This window comes from Myxocyprinus asiaticus, chromosome 20 (assembly GCF_019703515.2).
Source record: "Myxocyprinus asiaticus isolate MX2 ecotype Aquarium Trade chromosome 20, UBuf_Myxa_2, whole genome shotgun sequence".
Classification (NCBI taxonomy): Eukaryota; Metazoa; Chordata; class Actinopteri; order Cypriniformes; family Catostomidae; genus Myxocyprinus; species Myxocyprinus asiaticus.
In genome coordinates, this window is record NC_059363.1 from 39,679,692 (window position 1) to 39,703,164 (window position 23,473).

A 23,473-nucleotide genomic window follows, 5' to 3' on the forward strand; every position below is an offset into this window, starting at 1 on the left:
GCCACCCCAAGTCTCTATAGTATTCTGGTCTGTATATATGGCTTGGGTCCCTCCTTCAATTCAAGTCTGTGGGGTTTTTGTTTGCCTGTTAAATCGTTTGCCATAGTAATAGTATTGCTTGCCTTAGCAGGCACCATTGAAAATAAAAGCATTGATTTGAACCACAGTGCCAACATTAGTGCCCATTCCTTATATTCCTTATATTATTATAATATCTAGACTGTGGCTGAAATAGTCAAGTTACGAGTTTGACATTAGTATTGTACATAGAGCTTTGTGACTCTCCTCTGAAGCTCTGCCAAAGCACTAGCATGCTATAGTCTCCATCAATGCCTTTACTAATCTAAACCCAAATCCAAATGTCCCTGTTTACACTCTAACATCCAAACCATCACCCAGACAGCCATAATGACAGCTGTGGAGCTGGGTGAAACTTTAGTAGCATTATGTCTGCTTTTCACTCACAGCATATGAATGGGTGTGCAGTTACGTTAAGTACAGGTCTGATTTCCTGCATAGCATCCAGACAACAGAGCCAAGCCAAAGACCTGTTTGCAGTTCTGTCTTTTTTCAAGGCATCTAGCTTTTTTTTTCCTCATATGACTTTGAGTAAAATTTTGGTCTAGGTAAGGTTGAATTGAGTTGAGGTTATTGAGAAATTGTTATTAATAACTATTATTGCTGAACTATCAATATATCTTTTTTTATTCAACAATGGAAGTAAATTAATGACAAATGTTTTTGAAACTAAAAAGCACACTGAATTGCACTAATTGAAAAATAAACTCATTGCATTAACAGTGCTTGTATTTTTTGAGGGTGCAATTTCATATGGTTGTATACAGTATATAAGCTGTGAAATTTCAACTGGAAACATTTCACACAAAATTTCATAAATGAAAATTCAATAATGAAAACCTTCCAAAATTCACTTCCAAAAACTTTTTAATTAATCTTTATTATTCAACAGGTAATATTTGGTCCATTATATTTTGCTTTGCAAATTCATCTCTAAAATGTCAGTGGTTAAAATTTGTTTGGAAATTCAACCTTGTACTGTACATTCTGGCATTGCAGGAAAAGCAGAAGAGTGCCAATGCACAATCTTCACTTGCTGCTACTAGGCTTCACCACTAGGTGGTGCAAACAGGTGTTAATGAAAACCAAGAGCAACAGGTAGAGGTCCTCACCAATAAACCTTTATCTCAATCTGTGTCATCACATAAGTTGGGCTGCATTGTTGTCAATGGACGATCAATTAAACTGTAAGGTTGGTTTTCACTACAGTAAGAATGCCGAAGCTGTAAGAATGCCGAAGTGACTGAAGAAATGTTAATAGCAAGATGGTACAAAATGGTGGTAATCTTGTCTATTACCACCTTCTGTTACTAATACCTACTACAAAAATTTGTGCAGTTAGAATAGCTAAATATGTGGGAGAGCAATGTTTAATAATGGTTGTCTTAAGGTTACATCAGATGGTTACAATTTAGATGAAATAGTTACAAATCAGATACATGAAATATGTAGATCAAACCAGTATGCATACTGAAAAGTGTTGCTGTTGATCAGGGATCGGCAACCTATGGCACGCGGAGGTGTAATCACTGGCACGCCAGCAACGGCGAGAGAGGAGTAGACTATTTCATTCACATGAAATTCCACAGCTGCATTCCAATCTACATCTTGATGTAATCCTTCCTCATGATCACGCAGCGTGTTTTCATGAGCTGAATGTGAGGCTAAACAAAGTTAAAATGTGACGAGACTGCAGTATACCTAACAGACTCATGCAGTGCATGCAAGCCATTCGCGCATCACAAGCCGGCAGTGCTTCACTTTCGGTTGAATGTGCCTGCTTTGCTTTGGTCAGGCTGCGTGGATGACAACCTACATTCAGTGTTTCATTTGTTTCTTTTTGCTTTCAGAACAATGCGTGATGTAATAAGGTAAACACCACTATTAGTCCTTGAGATTTCCAACCCTGCATACAGATACACCCTCCTTAAAACCATGGTCTCACTCAAAATTACATTATAAAGAGAAAACATAAACCCACATCATGAGGTTCAAAAATCTGAGTCTATCAAAATATAAATTAAACCTGGAAATAAAGTTTTAGGATTTTGCAGGTGCGATTCACCGAAAAGGGCTAAATAGTTGAACGGCTTGTGATGAGCGAATGGCTTGCACGAGCAGCGCGAGTCTCATCACACTTTAAAAGCCTCCCTAAAAGCTTAATGAAAACATGCTGCGTGATCACGAGGAAGGATTACAGCAAGATGTAGATTGAAATGCAGGTGCAAAAAACTTCATATAAAATAGTGCTCCTCTCCTCGCTGTTGCTTGCGTGCTAGTGATTACCTCTGTGTGATTATGAAAAATTACAAAAGAAATATTTAAGATTCCATACAATTTCATCATCCGCAATCAAATAAGCAATTAAAAAAGCAGAAAAAGAAAAAAAAAAGAAGGAAAAAAAGGCACTCCTTGTCAAAAAGTTTGCCGACCTCTGCTCTTGATCTTCACCAACAGCTGACTGTTGTGGTGAAACCTAGTAGCAGGAGCACTCTACTGCTTTTCCTGCAATACCAGGATGTAAAGGTTGAATAATAAAACCCATGACATTTCTCTTTCAAGGCATTTTTGCCAACCCTTTTACATTACATTAAATGTCTAATAGTGGCCTTAGCTAACAAATATCATTGACCTCAACACAACACATTAGTTACAGTATTAATGTGCTTTGTGCCAAGAACCAATTTTTTTTTTCTTTAAAAAATAATTATCACTTTGGCTTTTTCCCATAACAGATTTAAACTATTGAGCTTCATGATGGCAAAAAATGATATACAGATTTCAATAAAAGATACTTTTAGGTAGAATTATCTGGGGACATGCAAATTGGCCAACATTCAGATGAAAAGTGAACATTTAAAAGTAAAATTAATGTTTTATTTCAGTTCAGTATCCTGTTAAAGGAATAGTTCACCCAATAGTGAAAATTATCTCATCATTTACACACCCCCATGTCATCCCAGATGTGTATGACTTTCTTTCTTATGCAGAACACACATTTTTGAAGAATATTTCAGTTCTGTAGGTCCATACAATGCAAGTGAATGGTGACCAGAACTCAGAAGGTCCAAAAAAGATGTAAAGGAAGCATAATATTTAAGTTCCTTTTTTACTATAAATCTTCACTTTCACTTTTACTTCCACATTCTGATGTGGAAGTGACTTACACATTCAGCCACCTACTGGTCGGGTCTGGTCAAATGTGGAGATTTAGAGTAAAATGACTTAAATATTGATCTGTTTCTCATTCACATCTATCATATGGCTTCTGAAGACATTGATTTAACCACTGATGTCATATGGATTACTTTTATGCTGCATTTACATGCTTTTAGGACCTTCTGAGTTCTGGTCACCATTCACTTGCGGACCAACAGAGCTGAGATATTCTTCTAAAAATCTTTGATGTGTTCTGCAGAAGAAAGAAAGTCATATACATCTGGGATGGCATGAGGGTGAGAAAATTATGAGAAAGTGTTCATTTTTGGGTGAACTATTCTTTTAAGTATCAGTAGTTTGTCATGATGACACATATAGCACACAAATGGGACTCTTATTCCTGAGAATAAGCCAGCTGTCAGAAGTTTTGTGGTTATTTTCAGAAAGCTATACAAGGGCTTCACTTTGAAGCGAGATGCCTTCAGATCACTGTTAACCTGGCTTCTTTTGACAGTGTGCTGGCAGGTTTTAATGGAACCATCTTCGCTTATGGGCAGACAGGAAGTGGGAAGACCTTCACCATCACTGGAGGTGCAGAGCGGTACAGTGACCGAGGGATCATCCCCAGAACTCTGTCATACTTGTATCAGCATTTCAGCAAGGTGAATAGAGCATTTTCCCTCAAGACATGTTTTCAACCTGCAAAGAGTATTTATTATTATTATTATTATTATTATTATTAATGCTGATAGATTTTATATTTGCCAAATTTAAAATTAGTTTACAAATGACCCCTTTGGTCAAATTTTTGATTTCACTCAGAGTTGATATAATTAGGAATCAAGTACTATGAAAAAATCTACTTGAAAAGAGCTTGATGTCCTATTAAAAAAACATATTGTAACCTTTCGAATTCAAAAGATCCTCCCCAGTTTTTTGGAACTAAGCTGCACAAATGGCTTGTTCTATACTTTCACGACTTTGGGACATCACACAAATGACATATATCTGACCACATTTAGATTAGATTACAAGTTAGATGCTGATTGAGTGATCAGAAACTTGGCCTTCCCAGTCACTATGAGGTAATAAGCAGAAAGCAGAATAAATGCTATTTTTTCCAATCACTGGAAGAACTAGTTACAAGGGGAAATTATGGGAAACTTTGGACCTGGCTGTGTGAAGCACCTGCTGCTCTGAATAGCCTTCCAAAAGATCCTAATTCTAGGGAGTTGTGGCTGAAGTTTAATTTGAACAAGGACTCTGATCATTTCGCTTTGATCTTAACAGGTTCTGTGGCACATTTCAGCTGTAAGCAATGCTAGCTGTTCTGGGACTTTTGCCAGTCTTAGCAACTAAATTAGACATGCCCCCTCTTTCCAAAACCATGCCTTCTAAAGATACTGTTATGATGTTGACTGTTGTAAACAGAGATGGAGCAGGAGAGAAGCAGCACATCATCTCAATGTTGTCAAAATCAACGACAGGAAAGTTTTCTTGCACAACAAACAAATGAATTCTTAAAGCTGAATTGGCATTTGACTTGAATGATTCACCTCAGCTACCACACTTTCTGCTTCCTGCTTATTTTGGCTGCTCTGTGAATGCACAAAATGATTGGCTGGCATAAAGTTCCTTAAAGGCCTCTGATTGGCTAACCAAATAATCCTTGCATCGTCCATGGTCACATTTCGGTTTGCTGATTAGAGTCTAGTGCTGTCACAGAGACAGGTGTTGAATTTTAGGACACCAATGTCAGTGATATCTGTCAGGTGATAGGGACATTTTCTGTAAAATGTTCTGTAAACATGTATCACACCACCTTTAAGACAGCAGCAAACCTGCACCTGGTGGGATTGCCAGTGGCCATTTACCGGAAGAAAAACTAAAATAAGAGATGTTTTATAAAAATAAACAAATTGCACACACACGCACAAAACACTTTACTAATAAGTGAACTCAGGGGAAAAAAATGAAAAACAAATTGAAATGAAAAACTACAATAAGATGTATTTATTTTAGGCACTAAAAACTTGAAATAATAAAAAAGAAATTAAATAATACAAACTTTATATGACCCCTTTAACAATAATTGACTGTTTTGAAATTACTTTGGTATACCTTACTCAAATAGTTGTATTTCTGTTTACAGGACAACAGCATGGTCTATTCAACCCACATTTCTTACCTGGAAATCTACAATGAGGCCGGCTATGATCTCCTGAATCCCCAACATGAGGCATCTTGTCTAGAGGACTTGCCGTCAGTCTAACTATTGCCTCCCACTTTCCAATTCTCAGAAATGAAAAACTAATTCAACTGTTCATTATTTTAATAACTTAGCTGATTCAAAGTGTGGTCAGCCTAAATCATTATCATAACTTTTTTCCAGTATGACCACATTCATATTCTAATTACCCAAATGCTCTAAAGATACTGTTTTCAAACTATGAGGCACGCCTCCCCAGGGGGGCACCAGAGCATGTCAGGGGAGGCACAGAGAATAATGATAAATTCACCAAGTTATATCAAAAGATAAATACAATAAAAATATATTGTCAAGATAAATGTAAATTAATAGCTTCATGGACCATAGTCCAGCTCAATAGACCATAGCTCTATGGATTTGTAATACTGTTAAATGTCGTGAACACATGCTTATCATGTGAGAGCGCATCAACAGTTGCGTGAATGCGAATCACTCCTCTCGCACGTAGATTCCCTTCACTCTCGCACAAACTGGATGTGTGCACAAACTGGATATGTGCTCTCAAATTCTCCCTGCTCTCGCTCAAAGAGTGTGTGTGCGCACTCAAAACTTGTCCTGTGCACTTGTGAATCTGTTATAATGCCACATAGCTCTGCCTCTATGGCAAGCCAAATTGATGCAGGGTATGAATTGTTGATATCAATAATTCAGTTTTCTCTAGTTAAAATTATATTTCTTGATATCAGGAATGGAATTACTACTTGTGGAGATCCCAATTCTTAATATCACTTACTACATTTGCACTAGTAAAAACGTTAATTCTTGATATAAAACATTATGTCGTCACTCGCAGAAATACACATACGTGATATAATAATTTTTTTTTAACTAATAAAAACTCCAGTTCTTGATATCTGTAATTGCATTGTCACAAGTAGAATTTCACAATGATTTGTCATCCACTCCTTTTCAAAACAATTACGGATTTATTTCCTTTTATCTGAAAAGGGGTGGTGGGTAAGGGGGGCGTGGTCTTGTAATTTTGTCGGGGGGGGGGCTTACTGTTCAAGGCTTCGTAAACCCATGCTCTAAAGGGTATAAACAGTCACTTTAAAATGGTAGTTGTTGCCTTGAATAAGTTTTTCATATGAAAATTATTTGCACATGAAGAACTTCTCAGTGACAGAAGTGAGAGGAAATTTTATTTGCTCAACAAAATATCAAGAATTTTCATTTACTTGTGCCTGTGGGCTACAAAGTTACCCTAAACTGTTGCTTCATGAATCTGTCCAGATACTCTTCATTTTGCTCCTTTAGCTCTTTTTCTTGTGGTCTCCATCTCGATTATTACTACTCTGTTCTACTTTATTTTCCACTTTTAGGGGCTTTAATTTGTATTGTTTCACTGATTTAGTAAACATGCCACGAAACTGGTCATATTGGATTCTGTAACGAATGATGCTGTTATTCATTCAGCCGACCGCCAGAGGGAGCGCTCTCCCGAATACTAACTTTGAACCGCTTCTTCTATGGTGATTTCCTGTTTAATAGTTAAATAGTCATTGGCTGTGTCTTGTTTGGAAGGCTGCATGCTAGGTAGGACGCGTCCTTTGAAGGCTGCAGTATACCGAGTGTCCTCCTTTAAACACGCCTCATTTAAACGAGACATCCTTCGTAAGACAAACGGAAACAGAAGGTAACATGGTTGCTATGACAGCACGCCACTCTTTAACAAGAGCGAGCGCTTTGAGTGAGAAGGGATCAAAGTCCCTCTGGAAGGGAATTTATGCGGTACATTTTAGGAGAGTTTTAATGATGTAAAGAGAAAAGAAATTCGATTTTACAGGTGTACTTTTAGTCTAATACTTTATTTTAATTATATATTAATATAATTATACATATTATATACTCTGCACCCATCTACTGAGGTACTTCAACTTGGGAATTAATATTCCTTGCATTTGAACATCATATTTACGGGCAAATTGGCATCATTTTTTTTTTAGACATTTCCGTTAAAGCAAAGAATTGTGGGTTGTGAGTGCCCATGAAGGATACACCTCATGTATCCTCTGAATTCTCCTGAAAGCAGGTCGTGTTCGAAGGCTGCATTCGAAGTGTCCTACTCGCTTTTCTGAAACGAGACAGCCTCGATGATATATGCGGCCGACAAATGCGACCTCCGCAGATCAGGTTACAAAATCTGTAATGAATGAGGCTGGTATTCATTTAGCCGACCGCCAGAGGGAGCCCTCTCCTGATTACTAACTTTGAACCGCTTCTTCTATGGTGACTTCCTGTTTACACCATATAAATAGCCATGCCTGTCCATTGTTACTTCGCAAAATATTGCCGGTTTCACTGCCTTACCAAGCGTTTTTCCTATTGCCTGTGCCTGCTTTATTGGATTACTGATTTTTGGATTACTGTTTTGCTCTGTTTGCCTGGTTGGATTGATTATTTGTTAACGACTATTTTGCCTGCTTCAGTGATTACATCTCTGCCCTGTGTTTTGGATTTGTTTGCTGTGTTTAATAAACTTCCTGCATATGGATTCTACCTTCGCCTCCATATCGAGTTCTCACAGAATCTGATCATATTGGCTTTTTTCACTTCACTTTCATTTTCCTCTTGTCTCCCTCTTTATGCTCTGTGGACTTTTAACTCACAAGAGTCACACAAATTGCAAACTGCTAAAAAAAATAGACCATGCCCACTCCTTTTTTAGTGGTATAAATTGTTTTCTTGGTGCTTGCTAACACAAGAATCACTAAACCCTGAAATATTAAATTTCAGCGCATACAGTAACTTGTCCAGCAAAATAAATACTACGGACATAAATAATAACTGAAAATTATTTAATACCTCAAAATTAATGATACCTAGCTTACAGGACTTGCACAAGTTAATGCTCAGTTAATGCTCAGCCCCAAAACACTCGAAAAAAGCAATAATTCATCAGGTTGTTTTGAAAATGCAAGCCAATTCAGTATTACATTTTAAGCGATCCGCTCAATGGATTGTGTGTGTGTGTGTGTGTGTGTGTGTGTGTGTGTGTGGAGAGTAAAGTTTGGCTCATTCCCTGGCTGCAGTCTACTGATGCACAGCTGTGCTTTTCTTGACTTGTCTATAGGTTTGATGTTTAGAAAATGCTTGACCTTTTATTTGTTTGTGATATGAGTGAGTTTTCTGATCTTAATGTTATGTCATTGTCTAGGAGGGTGACAATCATGGAAGATCCAGACCAGAACATTCACCTCAAGAACCTGTCATTACTACAGTCAGCCAATGAAGAGGAGGCTTTGGATTTGCTTTTCTTAGGGGACACTAATCGTATGATTGCAGAGGTGAAAACTTCAGCTCTCTATTTGCTTGCAACTCTTTGGCTACCCTGCTGAAAACTATCATTACTGGTCACCAGCTTATGTTGTGTTTTGGTGCTGGTGTCCCAGCATAGGATGCGGGTGTGCTGCCTGCACCAGGCTTTTAAACTATCATAACCAGCTTCATCAGAATGACCGTGCTGGTCAACCAGCTTCACCAGTTAGGTTGTGCTGGTGAAAAGCATAGCTATGCTGGACCACCAGCTAGTCCAGCACCAAACCAACACTAATCAGCATGAACCAGCTTAGACAATCATGGGAATTGAATGCTGGTTTAGCTGATCTTTTTAGCAGGGTATGTTCACATTCAGTGTTTTTGATAACCATTAATCCAATGTTGGGAAAGCTACTTTCAAACTGTTGCTTCCCAAGCTATAGGCTGCTCATAACTTAAAGTAGCAAAGCTACAGTCAAGCTACTCTTTAAAAAAAGTACTTAGCTACACTTCAAGCTACTACTGTAATAAAAAGTAGCTAACTACACTGAAGCTATTTAAAGAAGAAAATATTTTTAGATATTTAACAATCAGATGATATTACTTTTGCAGAGTTGCAGAATTCAATAATCTCACATGATAGTTATATATTTAATTACAGTGACATTTCCTTATGGAATTTAACTATGGTTTTATGACAGTATCCATAGTTAAACCATGGTATTTGTAGTAAAATCATAGTTACCACAAAATTAACCATGGTTAGTACAGTCATGGTTAATAAAATATTACTGTATTAAAACCATGGTTAATTTTCATAAGGGTTTAACAAATAGGCTGACAGCATTTAATTTTACATTATACACTAACATACACTATTTATACACTAATGAAACTAGAAAATAGCCTCTTTTATATAACTAAATATACTGACTAACTGAAATATATTGAAAAACAGCAGAAATATCCTAAATATTTTGCTTAAAAAAAGAAGGCAAAGTCCATGGACTCAAGTGAATCAATGAATCATTATGTGAACTAGTTAATTTACATGAACCATCCTAAAGTACCGACTCACTAAAATTAATCAGAGTTTACAATGTTAAATATAAGAGAATTGTTTATTTTAATCAGGTTCATTTACATGAACTGTCTATAAGAACTGATTCACTTAAATGCTTTGGATCCCTTTTGTGGAACTCGAGCTGCGTATGAATGCTATGGGACACCGACCAAGTGTCACATGGTCTGAAGCCCTTATAAAATCACACCAATTTATTGGCTGATGGTGCTTAAGTGATGGCCCCTAGGGAGCTACAACATGTGCTCCATAAAGGCACTCGCTATCGCACCACAGAGTCAGATTTTCTGTTCTTCAGTGTACGAATTGTGTAAGCCCGTGTTTGTTTCTAGCGACATATCATAGCGAGGATTATTCTTCTCCCATTTGAGTGGGAGACACATAAGGACGTCGTTGACACAGAATAAATTTCAAAGCAATTTCAATGTGGTTTGTCCAAACATTACAAGGGGACTACGGCGCTTCGTCGAGGCTCGCAATTTCTTACTACGAGGCATAATCCCCATTTATTCCAGAGAATTTGTCGTTGGACAATATGGAAACAAAATAGGCCCCTTTGTCCCTATTGTCTTTTGCTGTGTTGTTCTGGGAGAATGCACATGAATAAGGCAATGGAGGAGCGGCCTCTGCCTCTCTCTCTCTCTCCCTTTCCCGTTCGAGCACTGCTCACAGCAGAGGGGATCCTGCATGGCCGGTGAGCCTGGCCGAAGAACGAGGGGGCTGGAATAAGAGAATATTCCCTAACTAAGTGATGGCGAACCAACGCGTGGAAGTGCTTTGTCGGTGTCATTATTCTCTCGGGTTCTATCAGGAGATGCAAGGTACATTATCTAGTTTTTTCTTTCGCCTGTTTCGTGAATAATGCAAGTGTTCTAGTGAGAGATGAGATGTACACTGCGTTCTCTGCTAGATTTTTCAATGGCGGCATGGATGTCGCTCTTTTCAGACAGCTGTTGGATCTACACACGATGGTTTTGAGTCCTACCAAGCGTATCGCGTTAAGGAGAGCCTTTTTGAGTTCACCGGTTTCCCCCCAGGCTCTCGCTGGGGAACGAGTTGGTCAAGGCAATGCTTTTGCGAGTGTGATAGACAATGGACTTTGTCCCTCCTTCTATGAATTGAGCTTAGCAAACGCAAACCCCCACATGTATCACACCTCACAGATGAGCGCTTGGTGTTCGGATCATCGCCGTTCAGAGGACCGCAGTCTTCTGACCAGCTGAAGCCTGCTTAAGTATTTATTAATGAAGTGGAGTTCACTATCGAGTCAAGTTCGCCGTTTTTCATGCCTCGAACGCTCGAAGTTGTGTCTGTCTACTCCTGTGAATAACATTTGAATTAATGTTGAGCATTCTCTATTAAATTCTTTATCCAGTGTGTAAAAGTACTTTGTCTCGAGCTCTGCACAGTGTTCCCCCATTGTATATGCTGGGACCGGTTTAGTGTCTAACCGATTTTTCAGTACACCAATTTAGCTCAGTTTCCCCTGTAATTTGCGCTGGCGAATGAGCGTTCATTATTTTCAGCTTGAGTTTTACCTCTGCCTCCATGTCCAAGGGTCTCGTGGCATGCTTAATATAACTCAATGTACAAAAGATTCTGGTCTACACACGAGCCTGACGGGCTTGCTGTGTAATGAAGTGTGAGCCCCCATTCAGTGAACGAAATTGGACCATATAAACGTATCTGTTTTCCCCGTTTGCCCTTCGGTCATTATCGGGATAAGTTCGCCATTGTACACACCTCAAAAGCCAGACAACTAGAATATAGTTCAGCTTCCCCCTGCAGCTTGCACTGGGGAGCGAACATTGAGCAATTGCATCCCAAATTCAGCCTCTGTCTCCATAACCAAGGGTCTTGAGGCATGCATAACAGAATTCAATGTTCAACAAGTACAAGTGTACACAAAACGCACAGTCATAAGCACCACATGCTGTCCCCCCATAGGAATGCTGGGGCCAATGTGGCTGACCAGAAGCAGGGCTCAAAATGCTTGGGAAGAGGTTTTATCAATGAACGTCTCTACTATATGCACACTTCAGGGTGACTTTTTTTCAAACATGCCTAGATATAATAAAGGCAGTTCTCCCTACATTCTTCCTCATTTAACATGCCATGGAAAAAATTTTATTCCATTAGCGTCCCTGCTGTATACACACTTCGGGCAACTTTTTATACATACATAGATATAATAAAGGCAATTCTCCCTACATTCTTTCCCATTTAACATGCCAGGGAAGATGTTTTATTCAATGAGCGTCCCTGCTGTATTCACACTTCAGGGTGATTTTTATTTTATTTATTTTTTTATACATGCCTAGATACAATAAAGGCAATTCTCCCTACATTCTTACCCATTCAACATGCCACGGAAGATTTTTTATTCAACGTGCGTCCCTGCTGTAGACACTTCAGGCCGTTTTTTATGCATGCCTGGATATAATACAAGCAAAACATTATTTACTTTCATTCAATCGGCCGCAGTAGTGAAGGCACAGGAGTCTCCTTCCACTGTGCCGCTGATTGTAGAACAGTCACCATCTAGTGGTTACATGTTGCACTACAGGAGAAAGCCGAAAAGCCATTTCGAAATGGGTCATTAGAATGATAGAGCATGGTTATATCATGGTGGCATGCGTCCCATTCTGGATTTGAGACGATGTCAATTAAATGTAAATTCAGAGTGTTGATGCAGAAACAAATAATGTCACAAGTACAGCCGGGGGACTGGTTTGTGACAATAGTTTGAAAGACACTTATTTCCACATTCAGATTGTGCCGAAGCAAAGGCGCTTTCTCAGATTCACTTTTGGGGGCATAGCGAACCAATTTTGCGTCCTTCCGTTTGAAAAAAACTTTCTGCCACCACACACTTTCACAAAATGCATGGATGCAGCTCTGATGTGTTTGAGGCTTCAAGGCATCTGTGTTTTGAATTATCTCAATGATTAGTTGGTGTTTGCTCGCTCAGAGAGTCTGGCTGCCCAACACCGAGATGTCGTTCTTAGCCATTTAAGCAATCTAGGGCTACGAGTGAATCTAGACAAGAGTATCCTGTTGCCAAGGCCCACTTTCTGATATCGGGGTTCCATTGGGACAGGTGTGACGCTGCTAAGTGGTAATGACAGATGCCTTCTCTGTGGGTTGGGGCGCTGTGTATGCCAGCGACTGGATTGACACATACACTGTCTGGAGATGTTCATGCTTGTGCCATGCTGAGACTGGCACATCGTATCCTTCTGTGCGTACAGAACAATGTACTTTCTCTACGAGCTGTACATGTTCCGGGCTGGTTGAATTTAGGGGCGGATCTCCTGTCCAGACAAGATCTGATACCCAGAGAATGGACATCACATCCACAGATTGTGGAACAAATCTGGAGGAGGTTCGACAGAGTGGAAGTGGACCTGTTTGTTTCGAGCATGACGTCGCACTGTCACCTCTGGTTTTCTCTCTCGCCCCTGGCACCGCTGGGCGTTGATGCACTATTATTTAAGTTATGGGTGCGGCCCCTCAACGGGGCATTCTTTTGAATGATGGTTTATCCTCCGCTGTGGTTGATACCATTCTAAATGCTAGAGCTCCATCAGCAACAAGGCTATATATGTTTAAGTGGCGTATTTTCGCTTCTTGGTGTACAGCACGAAGTGAAAATCCAGTTCACTGTCCTGTTGGTACACTGCTAGAATTTTTGCAGGAACGTTTCGGGGCCGGGGTTACCCCGGCAATGCTGAAAATCTATATTGCCGCTATAGTGGCTGAACATGCGCTTATCAATGGAGTCTCTGTTGATAGACATTCTCTTATCTCTCGATTTCTGCGCGGGGTACGCAGGTTTAGGCCATTCGTCCAATCCGCATCCCTTTATGGGATTAATCTGTTGTGTTAGAGGTGCTCTCGGATGCCCCACTTGAGCCCTTGACAACAGTTATTGGTATGTTTTTGACTCTTAAAAATGGCCCTGCTTGTGTCATTGGCATCATTTTAGAGAGTCTGTGATTTGCATGCCCTGTTGATCAATCCCTTGTGGATGGATTTTGCGCCAGGGTGTTCAAAGGTTGTGTTAAGACTTCGTTTGGGCTGTTTGCCCAAGGTTATTTCTACGTCATTTCGCTCGCAGATCATTAATTTACAGTTCTTCTCTCCTCCCCCATTTGAGTCGGAGGAACATGAAAGGTTGCATATGCTTTGCCCAGTTTGGGTGCTGCATGTTTATGTTGACTGTACTAGCCATTGGCATAAGTTAGAGCAGTTGTTTGTGTGCTTTGTTGGCCGCAACAGAGGATTTCTTTGTCCAAGTAAAGACTGTCTCATTGGCTTATTGATGCAATTTCAAGTGCTTATGAAGCGCGCGGTTTACCATCGCCTTCAGGTATTCAAGCCCATTTTACTAGGGGCATGGCATCCTCATGGGCTTTGGCTAGAGATGCGTCCTTGGGGGACATTTGTATGGCGGCAAGATGGTCCTCTCTGTGTACATTTGATAGATTTTATAATCTGGATGAGGGGTTGACTCCTGCTTCCTCTCTGTAAATCCATAATATCTTTTATTCAGATGCTTTAGCTCACTTGTGCGCCTCTGTTTCCCACATGGGCTTAGACAGTTGGCAGCTACTGTTCACATGATGGGAATGTACAATATATCATTCCCAGAGTGTTCATACGCAGCTCAAGTTCCACGAAAGGGAACGTCTTGATTAAGTACCTTACATAACCTTGGTACCCTGAGGGGAATGAGACGCTGTGTAGCTGGCCGTACTCTCTAGCAGCTGCATAGGCTCGTGCATTTTGCAGAAAATCTGACTCGATAGCACAAAAGCGAGCATCTTAATGGAGCCAGTGACATAGCTCCCTAGGAGGGTTAGGCTCAGCCCTGCTTAGCTTCAGTGGGTAACCAGGCGAGAGCTGCAGGGTTATATTTATAGTAAAAAAATACTTTTTGATCTGAATATTGATCTGTTTCTGACCCACACCTATCATATCACTTCTGAAGATATGGATTTAACCACTGAAGTCGTATGGATTACTTTTATGCTGCCTTTATGTGCTTTGGAACTTTTAACTTCTTTGTACCCATTCACTTGCATTGTAAGAACCTACAGTCCTGAGGTATTCTTCTAAAAATCTTTGTTTGTGTTCAGCAAAAGAAAGAAAGTCATACTCATCAGGGATGGCATGATTGTGAGTAAATGATGAGAGAATTTAAATTTTTGGATTCTTTTTTTATTCTTTTATCTTCTATTCTTTTAAGTTAGTAGTGTTGCTAATTTTTGTAAACTATGATAAACTTAAAAAAAGTCAAAGACAAAGAAAGTGTGAACAAATCTGGCTCGTTGTTTCTCCCAGATGCAGTTGTAATTTATGCACAAACAAAAAATCTCGAGCAAAATTATCTGTTGATTTTGTGGATTAGCCTACCTCTGTTAGTTCTGCTTCAGATGTGTGCGCTTGTCATCTTGTCACCCTACATGTTGATGTCAGACAGACATACTGAGGAAAAGCCATGAAGTTCTCGTCCTTGGGTATGTAATCGCTTTTTCAAGTTGTCCGATTGCACAGTAATTTCCTTTTAAATCCACATGTAAGCTTAAACTGCAGGTGATTGACAGGTGAGAGGTGGTGCTTCACAGCTGTCCGGGACACATCAGGGCGGCGTTTAAATGTGAAGTGGCCACATGCTTTTTTGACTACATCTGTAATGTGTTTTTGTGATCCAATCACAAAACGTTTTGCACCCCATTTACAACTATATAGCGCTGACCATTTCCTATCAGATCATCCGAAACACGTCTTAATACCAGCTGTAAATAGGGTCTAAAATGACTGCAACCGGAGCTAGCGATTGCTATAGAACAGCTTCCGCCAGAAGTCGCACCCACATTTGTTCCCCCAGTAAGACCCCCAGGAAAAAGGTGGATACAACATCTAGATTGCACGGCAGAGTCCCTTTCAAAGTCAGTCAGTCCACTTGGATGCATCTTTGTGATGCACCTAGGCAGCTATTTTCTATGGAAACAAGCAGTTGTAGAATTTTATATGTTAATAATTAGTTTAAGAATCTTGGCCACGTTCGACCACCAAAATAATGTAGGGAAATGTATGCAAATAAGCAGACTTATTGTATCTGCTCACAATTTATATGCAAAGAATTTTGCTCAAAAGGGGAATTAACGATTGATTTGGGGAATATTAAAAGAATGAATGTTTGCATCCACTAAAAATCTGAGTTCCGAGTTGATCGGAACATAAGATTAATTCTTACAGTAATACTACTTTCATGGCCATTGAAAATAATATTACAAATAGATCGAAATACTGTTTATGAGCGTGTAGCATTTAGGATCAACAGATTTCAAAGGACTGATATGATTTAATCAAATACACAGTCAACTTCTCTTAATACAAACAAGACTTTATTAACAAACAACTAAACTAACTCACAGACAAACAAACATAAACACAGGTTGGTAAGTGAGCTTTGACAGAAGATGAATGGAAAATTATCTGTAACAGAAAAATGAACTTTATGGAGTCTTTAGACCTTGCCTTGAACAAACCCTGAGAACTTCATTTTGTACGCCATGATTTGAGATCGGGTTACTCAAATTATATTAAAGAAAGCACCAGATTTCAGCAAATGTCTGGAGGTCTGTACTTGTGTTGCATGCGTTGTTTGCCATGTAGAGTTCTTGGAAGTCATATGGCTTGGTTCAGTTCCAGGAGGCCTTGGTTTGGTTTGATTGATTGGTGATGGAATGACCAGGCAGAGCCCTGGAGGTGAGGACTCCCGCCAGGGAGAACTCAGGACTTCCTGGGACAGAGGTCAAAGTGTGTGAAGGCCGTAGAGCAGAGAAGAGAAAGAGGGGTTGGCCAGGCTGGTCTTTTAACCCATTCTGTTTATGCACACCCCAAAGAGGCTCTAAGCCAATCAGAAGCGGCTTTTCAGACACCATGTGATCCTCTCTCGGTCCCTCCTTCTGAAGGTGATTTATGAGTTTTGTTCTCTGTTTCCCGCTCAAAAAGGTGAACATTTTAATCATGAATTTCATAAGAAAACTATAACTGCAAAGAGCCAAATATACTTCACACCATCATTCTGGAATTTAAGACAATCAATTACATGCCAAATACTTGTACTTTCTTATTAAATTACAGTTATAGTTCATGATAAAACTTCCTACTAATTAGTTTTAGTTTTAACACGGATAATGCATTACACATTATGAAGAACATAACTGTCAGGGTTATCCTCTGCATAGGATGCATTTGTCCATATTTTTAGTATAATCCTACACATGGCTGTGTGTTTGGATTGTAGTGAAATAAGAAAAGTCCAAAGTCCATGTCAAATGTTCATGAATGAAGCTTCATGTGAGCTGGTGATCCGGAAACATGCCTCATGATTAGTATAATAATTTTAAATGTGGAGAGTTGGTTATACTGAAGAACAATGGAATGTCTTTGTTCTGAAATTCCCATGGCCAGTCATGTGATGAGTTAAGTGGGGGTTTATCTGATTAACAACAAAGACAGATGAGCTTCACTGTGCCTTTTCCAAGATTCCCCACTGTTTTTACAGCAGTTAAGATTTGCCAGATGCAAGAAACTCAGGGGCCATTTACACGACAACGTTTTCAACTAAAAACGGAAAACTTTGTATGCGTATTGACACAAATTTGACTGTGCACGCATATTATGTGTTAAGTGCGAGACATTCAAAACTACAGTGGCGGACTACAGAACTGTGTTTGTGCTGCTCAAGGTTTTGAGTTTATTGACACTTCTCCAGCAAAGTGTAGATTAACTGCATCACTACTACGACAAGCAATTGTGATCTTCATTGTTTGTATTCACCGCTCTGTGGAAGAATGCTTATGTGTGCAGGCACGTAGTGTTTCTTTACAAAGTGACATCGCCAACTACTGGACTGGCATGCATAATACAGCGTTTGTAGTCGTTTTCGCAGATCCATGTGAACGAGGATCATTTTGACAACGTTGTCGTCTGTACGCGAAACTTTTCAAAAACGCAAAGGAAAAACATTTCCGTTTTTAGTACATCATTGTCATGTAAACGTACCCTCAGACTTGGTGAGTCCGAGTCTCTTTATAGCTCAGGAAAAAGTCAGTGTAGATTCTGTATTTAAATCGTTCTGTTGACTTCTGAATTTCTCTTAGTTATCTTCTGCATTAAAGTCCTACACAGTATAAAAGTACAGCTTCTATCTACATAAATGGGGACAGACCAAAATCTAAAAAATGTTTGGAAAATATTATAATCAAATAACATATTTCAAATCAGCAGTAAAATCTGACAATAGTATTATAAACTGTGCTTTCTTACCTCAGATCACACTATAAATGCTATTTTTATGGCCTGCATGTTCTTGAGGTAACTGACAGGTGATGTCTGTATAAAAGGTGATTGGCTCTTATCAGAATCAGCTTTATTGCCAAGTATGCTTACACAAGGAATTTGTCTTGGTGACAGGAGCTTCCAGTGTACAACAATACAAAAACAATACAAAAACAGCAGCAAGACACAGATAATAATAAAAAATAAAAAATAATTATACACATACGTACATACACACACATACATACATACACATAGAGTAGGGCAAATCTAATACAAATCTGTTATGTACAGTGCAAAATACAAATCTGTTATTTACAGTCTGTTATTTTACATGTAAGACAGGAATTTCTTCTACACCTGCCATATTGAGCATTCCAATTTCTCCAATTAATTTTAATACAAGTGATTTGTCTTGAGCTAAACTGTCTCTGATTGTCCAGTAATCATTGGTTGACACTTCAACATGTCAAAGTGTAATTTTTTTCATGGTTTGAAATCCGTTTAAAATCAGTTTGTTTTCAGTTTGAATGGTCAGATCTGGTTTCATGTGTTTTTTTCATCGTTGTGTTTCAGCGCTGTCACGTCCGTAACATTTTAGAGGTTAAGATTATATCACTAAAACAATATTCATTCAAATAAGTTCATACTTTGTTCTAAGCTAATTTATGTTGATATGAACAAATGGTCTCCCTTCTATACTTTAAACACTCATGAAAATGCATTATGGATGTGACCGTTATGGATGCTTCATATCAAATCATGTGTCAATGAGAGAATCACAACCATCAATGCTCCTTCTTTTACTATGATTATTCTGATAGATGACTGACTATTGCTTTGGTCTGTGACTTGTTTCAAGCTACTGCATTTATAGCCAGCATTTAAGAAGAGACCATTTTGATAAACGTTGTGATTTTAACTGTATTATGATAAACATAACTGCTGCGCTACTCTGAGTGTTCCGCTTTTACTCCCGCAAGGGTGCCACACGCTCGTGCAGTTCTTTCTGAAACTGTCAATTCAGATTATATATTTAAAAATGCAGCCCATAGTGGCTTTGTATTTGTGCAAGGCCATATCACAGTTTTAATCTTATTTAAATCCATCATGCAGCCTTGATGGTTATATCATACAGATGTCTCAGAGATCAAAGTTACAAGTTTTAGTGTTTTGATTTCCCCCTCATCAAGTAAGTGCTGCTTTCACAACTGTCATATCCGTAATGACGGGTTTTCCTCATTTATGTGAAAACAACAGTTAATAAAAAAAAATTACTACATGTTCTTAGGAATCTCAGCCCTTCTATATTATGTGGCTGGTATTATTTCTGGATTGTGCATTTCAATTCACTAAGTTTTTAATCATGTCAACTAAAGTCACGTCTGTATCACAAGTTCATTTCCCGATCTTAAGTGGAAGAAAACTGAAAATGTTCTGTTGTCTGGACTATCTGCTGCAGGTGTCTATAATTATTTATTGAAATGATTCAATATATACTGGTCATGGGTACTTGATATATGTGAAATTTTACGTTTTCACTATCATGTCAGCAATGCTGGAATTGCCATTGTAGCTCTGTGACCAAAATGCTCCGTTCGACTTCTCTGAAACCCTCTACTTTTCCCTGTGAAACCCGAATGCTTGACCTCTGGCCTACTTTCTGTAAGATCTGAATTTCTGCGTTTTGAATTTTAGAATATTTAATTCTATATTGAATTTTGAATACTGAATTTCTTCTTCAGCTGTAATTTTATAATCTGAACATTTACAGATAATTTCACCTATAAAAAATTCAGAACACAAAATCTGCAGTTTAAAATTACAAATCTATAAAGTATGAAAAAAAAAAGTTAAATGCCATGTCTACAATTCAAATTTAAAAAATGTAAATTGAAAACTATAAAATACGCCATGGAAAATTCAGTTTTGTTAAATGCCATGTCTAAAATTCAAATTTATGAAATTTAAATTCAAATCTTTTTCTCATTTATCAAGCTCTATATGCCTCTCCAGAGGTTAACATCATGGAGATAAAAGACAATTGTGAATTACCTTTATTCATATTTTCTAAAGGAGATGAAGAATATTGATGTTACATGTTCTAATTATGTTTACAGTTCACATTAGGCTCATGTATATTTGCTTGGTACTTCAGTACTGATGACTATTTGAAGTCATTCAAAAATTCAACCTTGAAAAAAATGTGCGCCCCCCCCTTCTGACCTCAGATTTGAAAAAATACCATATCGGATGAAACTAGAGACTCTAATCTTTTGACTCAAACAGGTTTCAATGTAGAAAGTTAATTAGGTTTCTTACCAGATGTGATCGGCGCCATGTTGTTTTGTCACATGACTGTACGTCGAAAGTTTAACACTTTACTGACAGCCCAGAGTCTTCTGAACTAAGATCAGTCGGTTTAAATTATACATTGTGTATAGTGAAGCCAAAATGCAACAGGGTTTAAAGGCAGAAATGTGAAGCTTTAAAGGCAGAAATGTGAAGCTTATAATTTCATAAAAGCAATTGCATTAATTATTCTGTTACATCCCACGTATTATTTGAGCTGTAAAGTTGTTTAAATTGTTATTTGTACAGTTATTTTAGGGTTTTAGTGTTTGTTGACATTACATTGTCATGGCAACGGAACTGTAAAATTGGCTATAACTTTACACAGATTAGGTTAATAAGTGATTTTATCACACAAATTTAATGTAAAAATGCATACTGTTTACATCTTGTGGCAATACTTTTGAAACACTGAGTATTTTAACATTAACAAATTTGGCCCCCATTCACTTCCATTGTAAGTGCCTCACTGCAACCCAAATTTTAGCTTTTTTTAAAGAAAAGGAGGGGCAAGGCAAAATTAATATTTGTGGTAATATTATGCCACAAATGCTGTCGATTGAGCTTAACTTGTATTGGACCCGGAGTATTCCTTTAAGAAATGAACGGACAGGTTCATGTTCTTCCTTGTCATCACCCTCTGATTCTGGTAGATCTGTAGGTGTAGGTGAAGGTGGTGGTGAACCATTTGATGTCAACACAGGAAGAAAACCAGCATTTGTCAAACTATTTGATGGGGTCTTGAAGTTGTCCTTGTAATTTTGTCTATTTTTACCAAGTGTATTTTTGTGTTTGGAGCCATGATTAAATAAAATTTTTTAGTAACTTAATTAATAGATAAAATGTGTTTGGATGTGGAGTAGCTGCCTGTACTAAAACATACAGTATAAGATGCACATCCACTGCTTACAGCCAAGGCTATGTTTACTTTCCAAACAAACAAACTAATTGAATATGTTTGTTTAGCTGTATTTTACTTTGCCAGATGTGAGAAATTGTCCTGCAGTTGTGTAGCATATAGAATGGTGCACACTTATGCTACCAAAACATCAGCATAAATACGGATCCAAACTCTATAGAAGTTAAATTTATTTAATGCAGATTATTCTTCAGAAACATTCTTTGTGATATGTAGCATGTCTCACTAGTTGTTACTGTTTTCAGATTCTCAGCTCTTAGCATTGGTTTGATAAGATTTGAAATGTCTCACCCACTTCATCTAATCTTTTTCTAATTAATGAGTTTATCCTGATGAGTCATTTCATGATTCAGTGACTGCCTGTTATTTTTAGTCTTGGAAAATAAACCTCTCCAAAGTCACCATATGCTTCCCTGTTACTGATATTTTTCCCCGGCACTGATGCACATGCTGGGCCAGGCAGAAAAAGCTCAATGCACAAATATGTTCAGTTTTTTGTGAAACACAAAGTTGTTTTAGAGGTGTAACTTTTCATGGTATTTACCTTAAAGGGGTATAAAACTACATTTCAGGGTTAACACAACGTATACCCAACATATTTCATCTGAATTTATAAAAATGTTCCTTAAAGCACAGCAGATATCAAACAGTAATGACATTCGTAAATTAAACTGTGTACCCATGGGTCCGGTAGTGTCTTAACTGATGCATCTTTCAGTTCCTTTGCAAAGCTTGAATCAGATTGTGACTGGTTCACAAGCAATTCACTCTGATATGAGCTAAAAACATACAATCCACACTGAAATGTTTGCAATATAATACAGTCCATGGTGATGTTGTGTGCTTCAATAGGCCAAAGAAGAGATGCTGGTCTTCACCGGAGCACCATCTCACATCTTCTGTGTTTGTTTACACACAGAATGGCATGCATTTCTCCCAGACAGCGTTGGCAGCTGAATAAGATGCGTTTTTATAAGTTGCGCTTGCACCGCTCTTAAAACGCGCCACACATCGCTGGAAACGCATTGAAACAATTAAAGACGTCCATATAGTGGGTGTGTACAAAAGACTATCAATTAAAAATAGCACAGATTGGTGCAAAAACAGTCCAGGATGCCTTCAAAACAGCACAACAGCAATATGAAACAGGATGGGGGTCTCCTTTTTAGAGTCCTAACTTGACATCGTGTTTTTTAAAAGCGGCTCGAGATTAATGATAACAGTCAAAGCCATCTAGTGAAGGTTTATGTTGAAAAACATTTAAATCCATATAGGCACATGAAGGTGTCCTGTTTAAGTCCTCTTTGGATAAATCTCCCATGACAGGCCTTCTCTCCTCTTCACCTGTGTGAGTGTGACTGTCTGAGCACCAGTGGGCAGGGCCAAGGGTGCAATGATAACAAATAGGCGTTGATGTCTAGCTGCAGATGTATTTGGTCCTTTTGATGTCACAAGTTCCAAAAATTCCAAACGGCCCGTTTCTAGAGCTTGTTTTAAATAAATGCTCTTTCTCTTTTAAGGAGGAAGTTTTCAGTTCTGAATCTTACAGTTTGTTTTTTATAGTACAATGACCTCCTTTGTGTCAAAAGATCAAGGAAAATTTGATTCCTCATGTCATGACCCCTTTAAATTTTCTAACATTTGCATGTGATTGTATCTGTTATTAAAGGGTCAGACATCCTAGAACACTTTTTTTTTTTTTTTTTTTTTTTTAAATCATCACTGAAAACAATGATAGCACTCGTCATGTTTATTGTTAAGAGTGATTATTTTTGAGCCATTTTGTTCTTTCGGTTTGAAAGTTGAAGCAATGTCACAAAAATGAGGTATATGTGTAAACTCCGAGTTATGATTGGTAGGACAGTACACATGTACGTCACTAGCTTTTGAGCGTTTCTCCACATTGTACATGAGAAGGAAAGCTTCCATCCAATCACAGCTCTGCCTCATGGTTGAGCTGGCATTACAGTGGAGAATTCAAACTCATTGACATAAAAGCTGT

General features: G+C 38.4%; 1 protein-coding gene across 7 annotated transcripts in view; it reads left to right on the forward strand.

The window, feature by feature from the left end:
• kif6 (kinesin family member 6) overlaps positions 1 to 23,473 on the forward strand; it is a 326,246-nt gene that overhangs the window by 23,762 nt on the left and 279,011 nt on the right. For 4 of the 7 annotated variants that reach the window (XR_007892184.1, XR_007892185.1, XM_051646212.1 and 1 more), the window contains 3 exons: positions 3,752 to 3,899; positions 5,390 to 5,499; positions 8,664 to 8,793. Coding sequence is in view for 5 of the 7 variants with exons in the window: in XM_051646212.1 (XP_051502172.1) it covers positions 3,752 to 3,899; positions 5,390 to 5,499; positions 8,664 to 8,793 (388 nt within the window). In the remaining 2 variants the exon portion in view is untranslated. Of the gene's footprint in view, positions 1 to 3,751; positions 3,900 to 5,389; positions 5,500 to 6,562; positions 7,143 to 7,751; positions 7,894 to 8,663; positions 8,794 to 23,473 lie in introns of those variants that run through there. The other 3 variants (XM_051646216.1, XM_051646214.1, XM_051646215.1) reach the window with 3 other exon arrangements.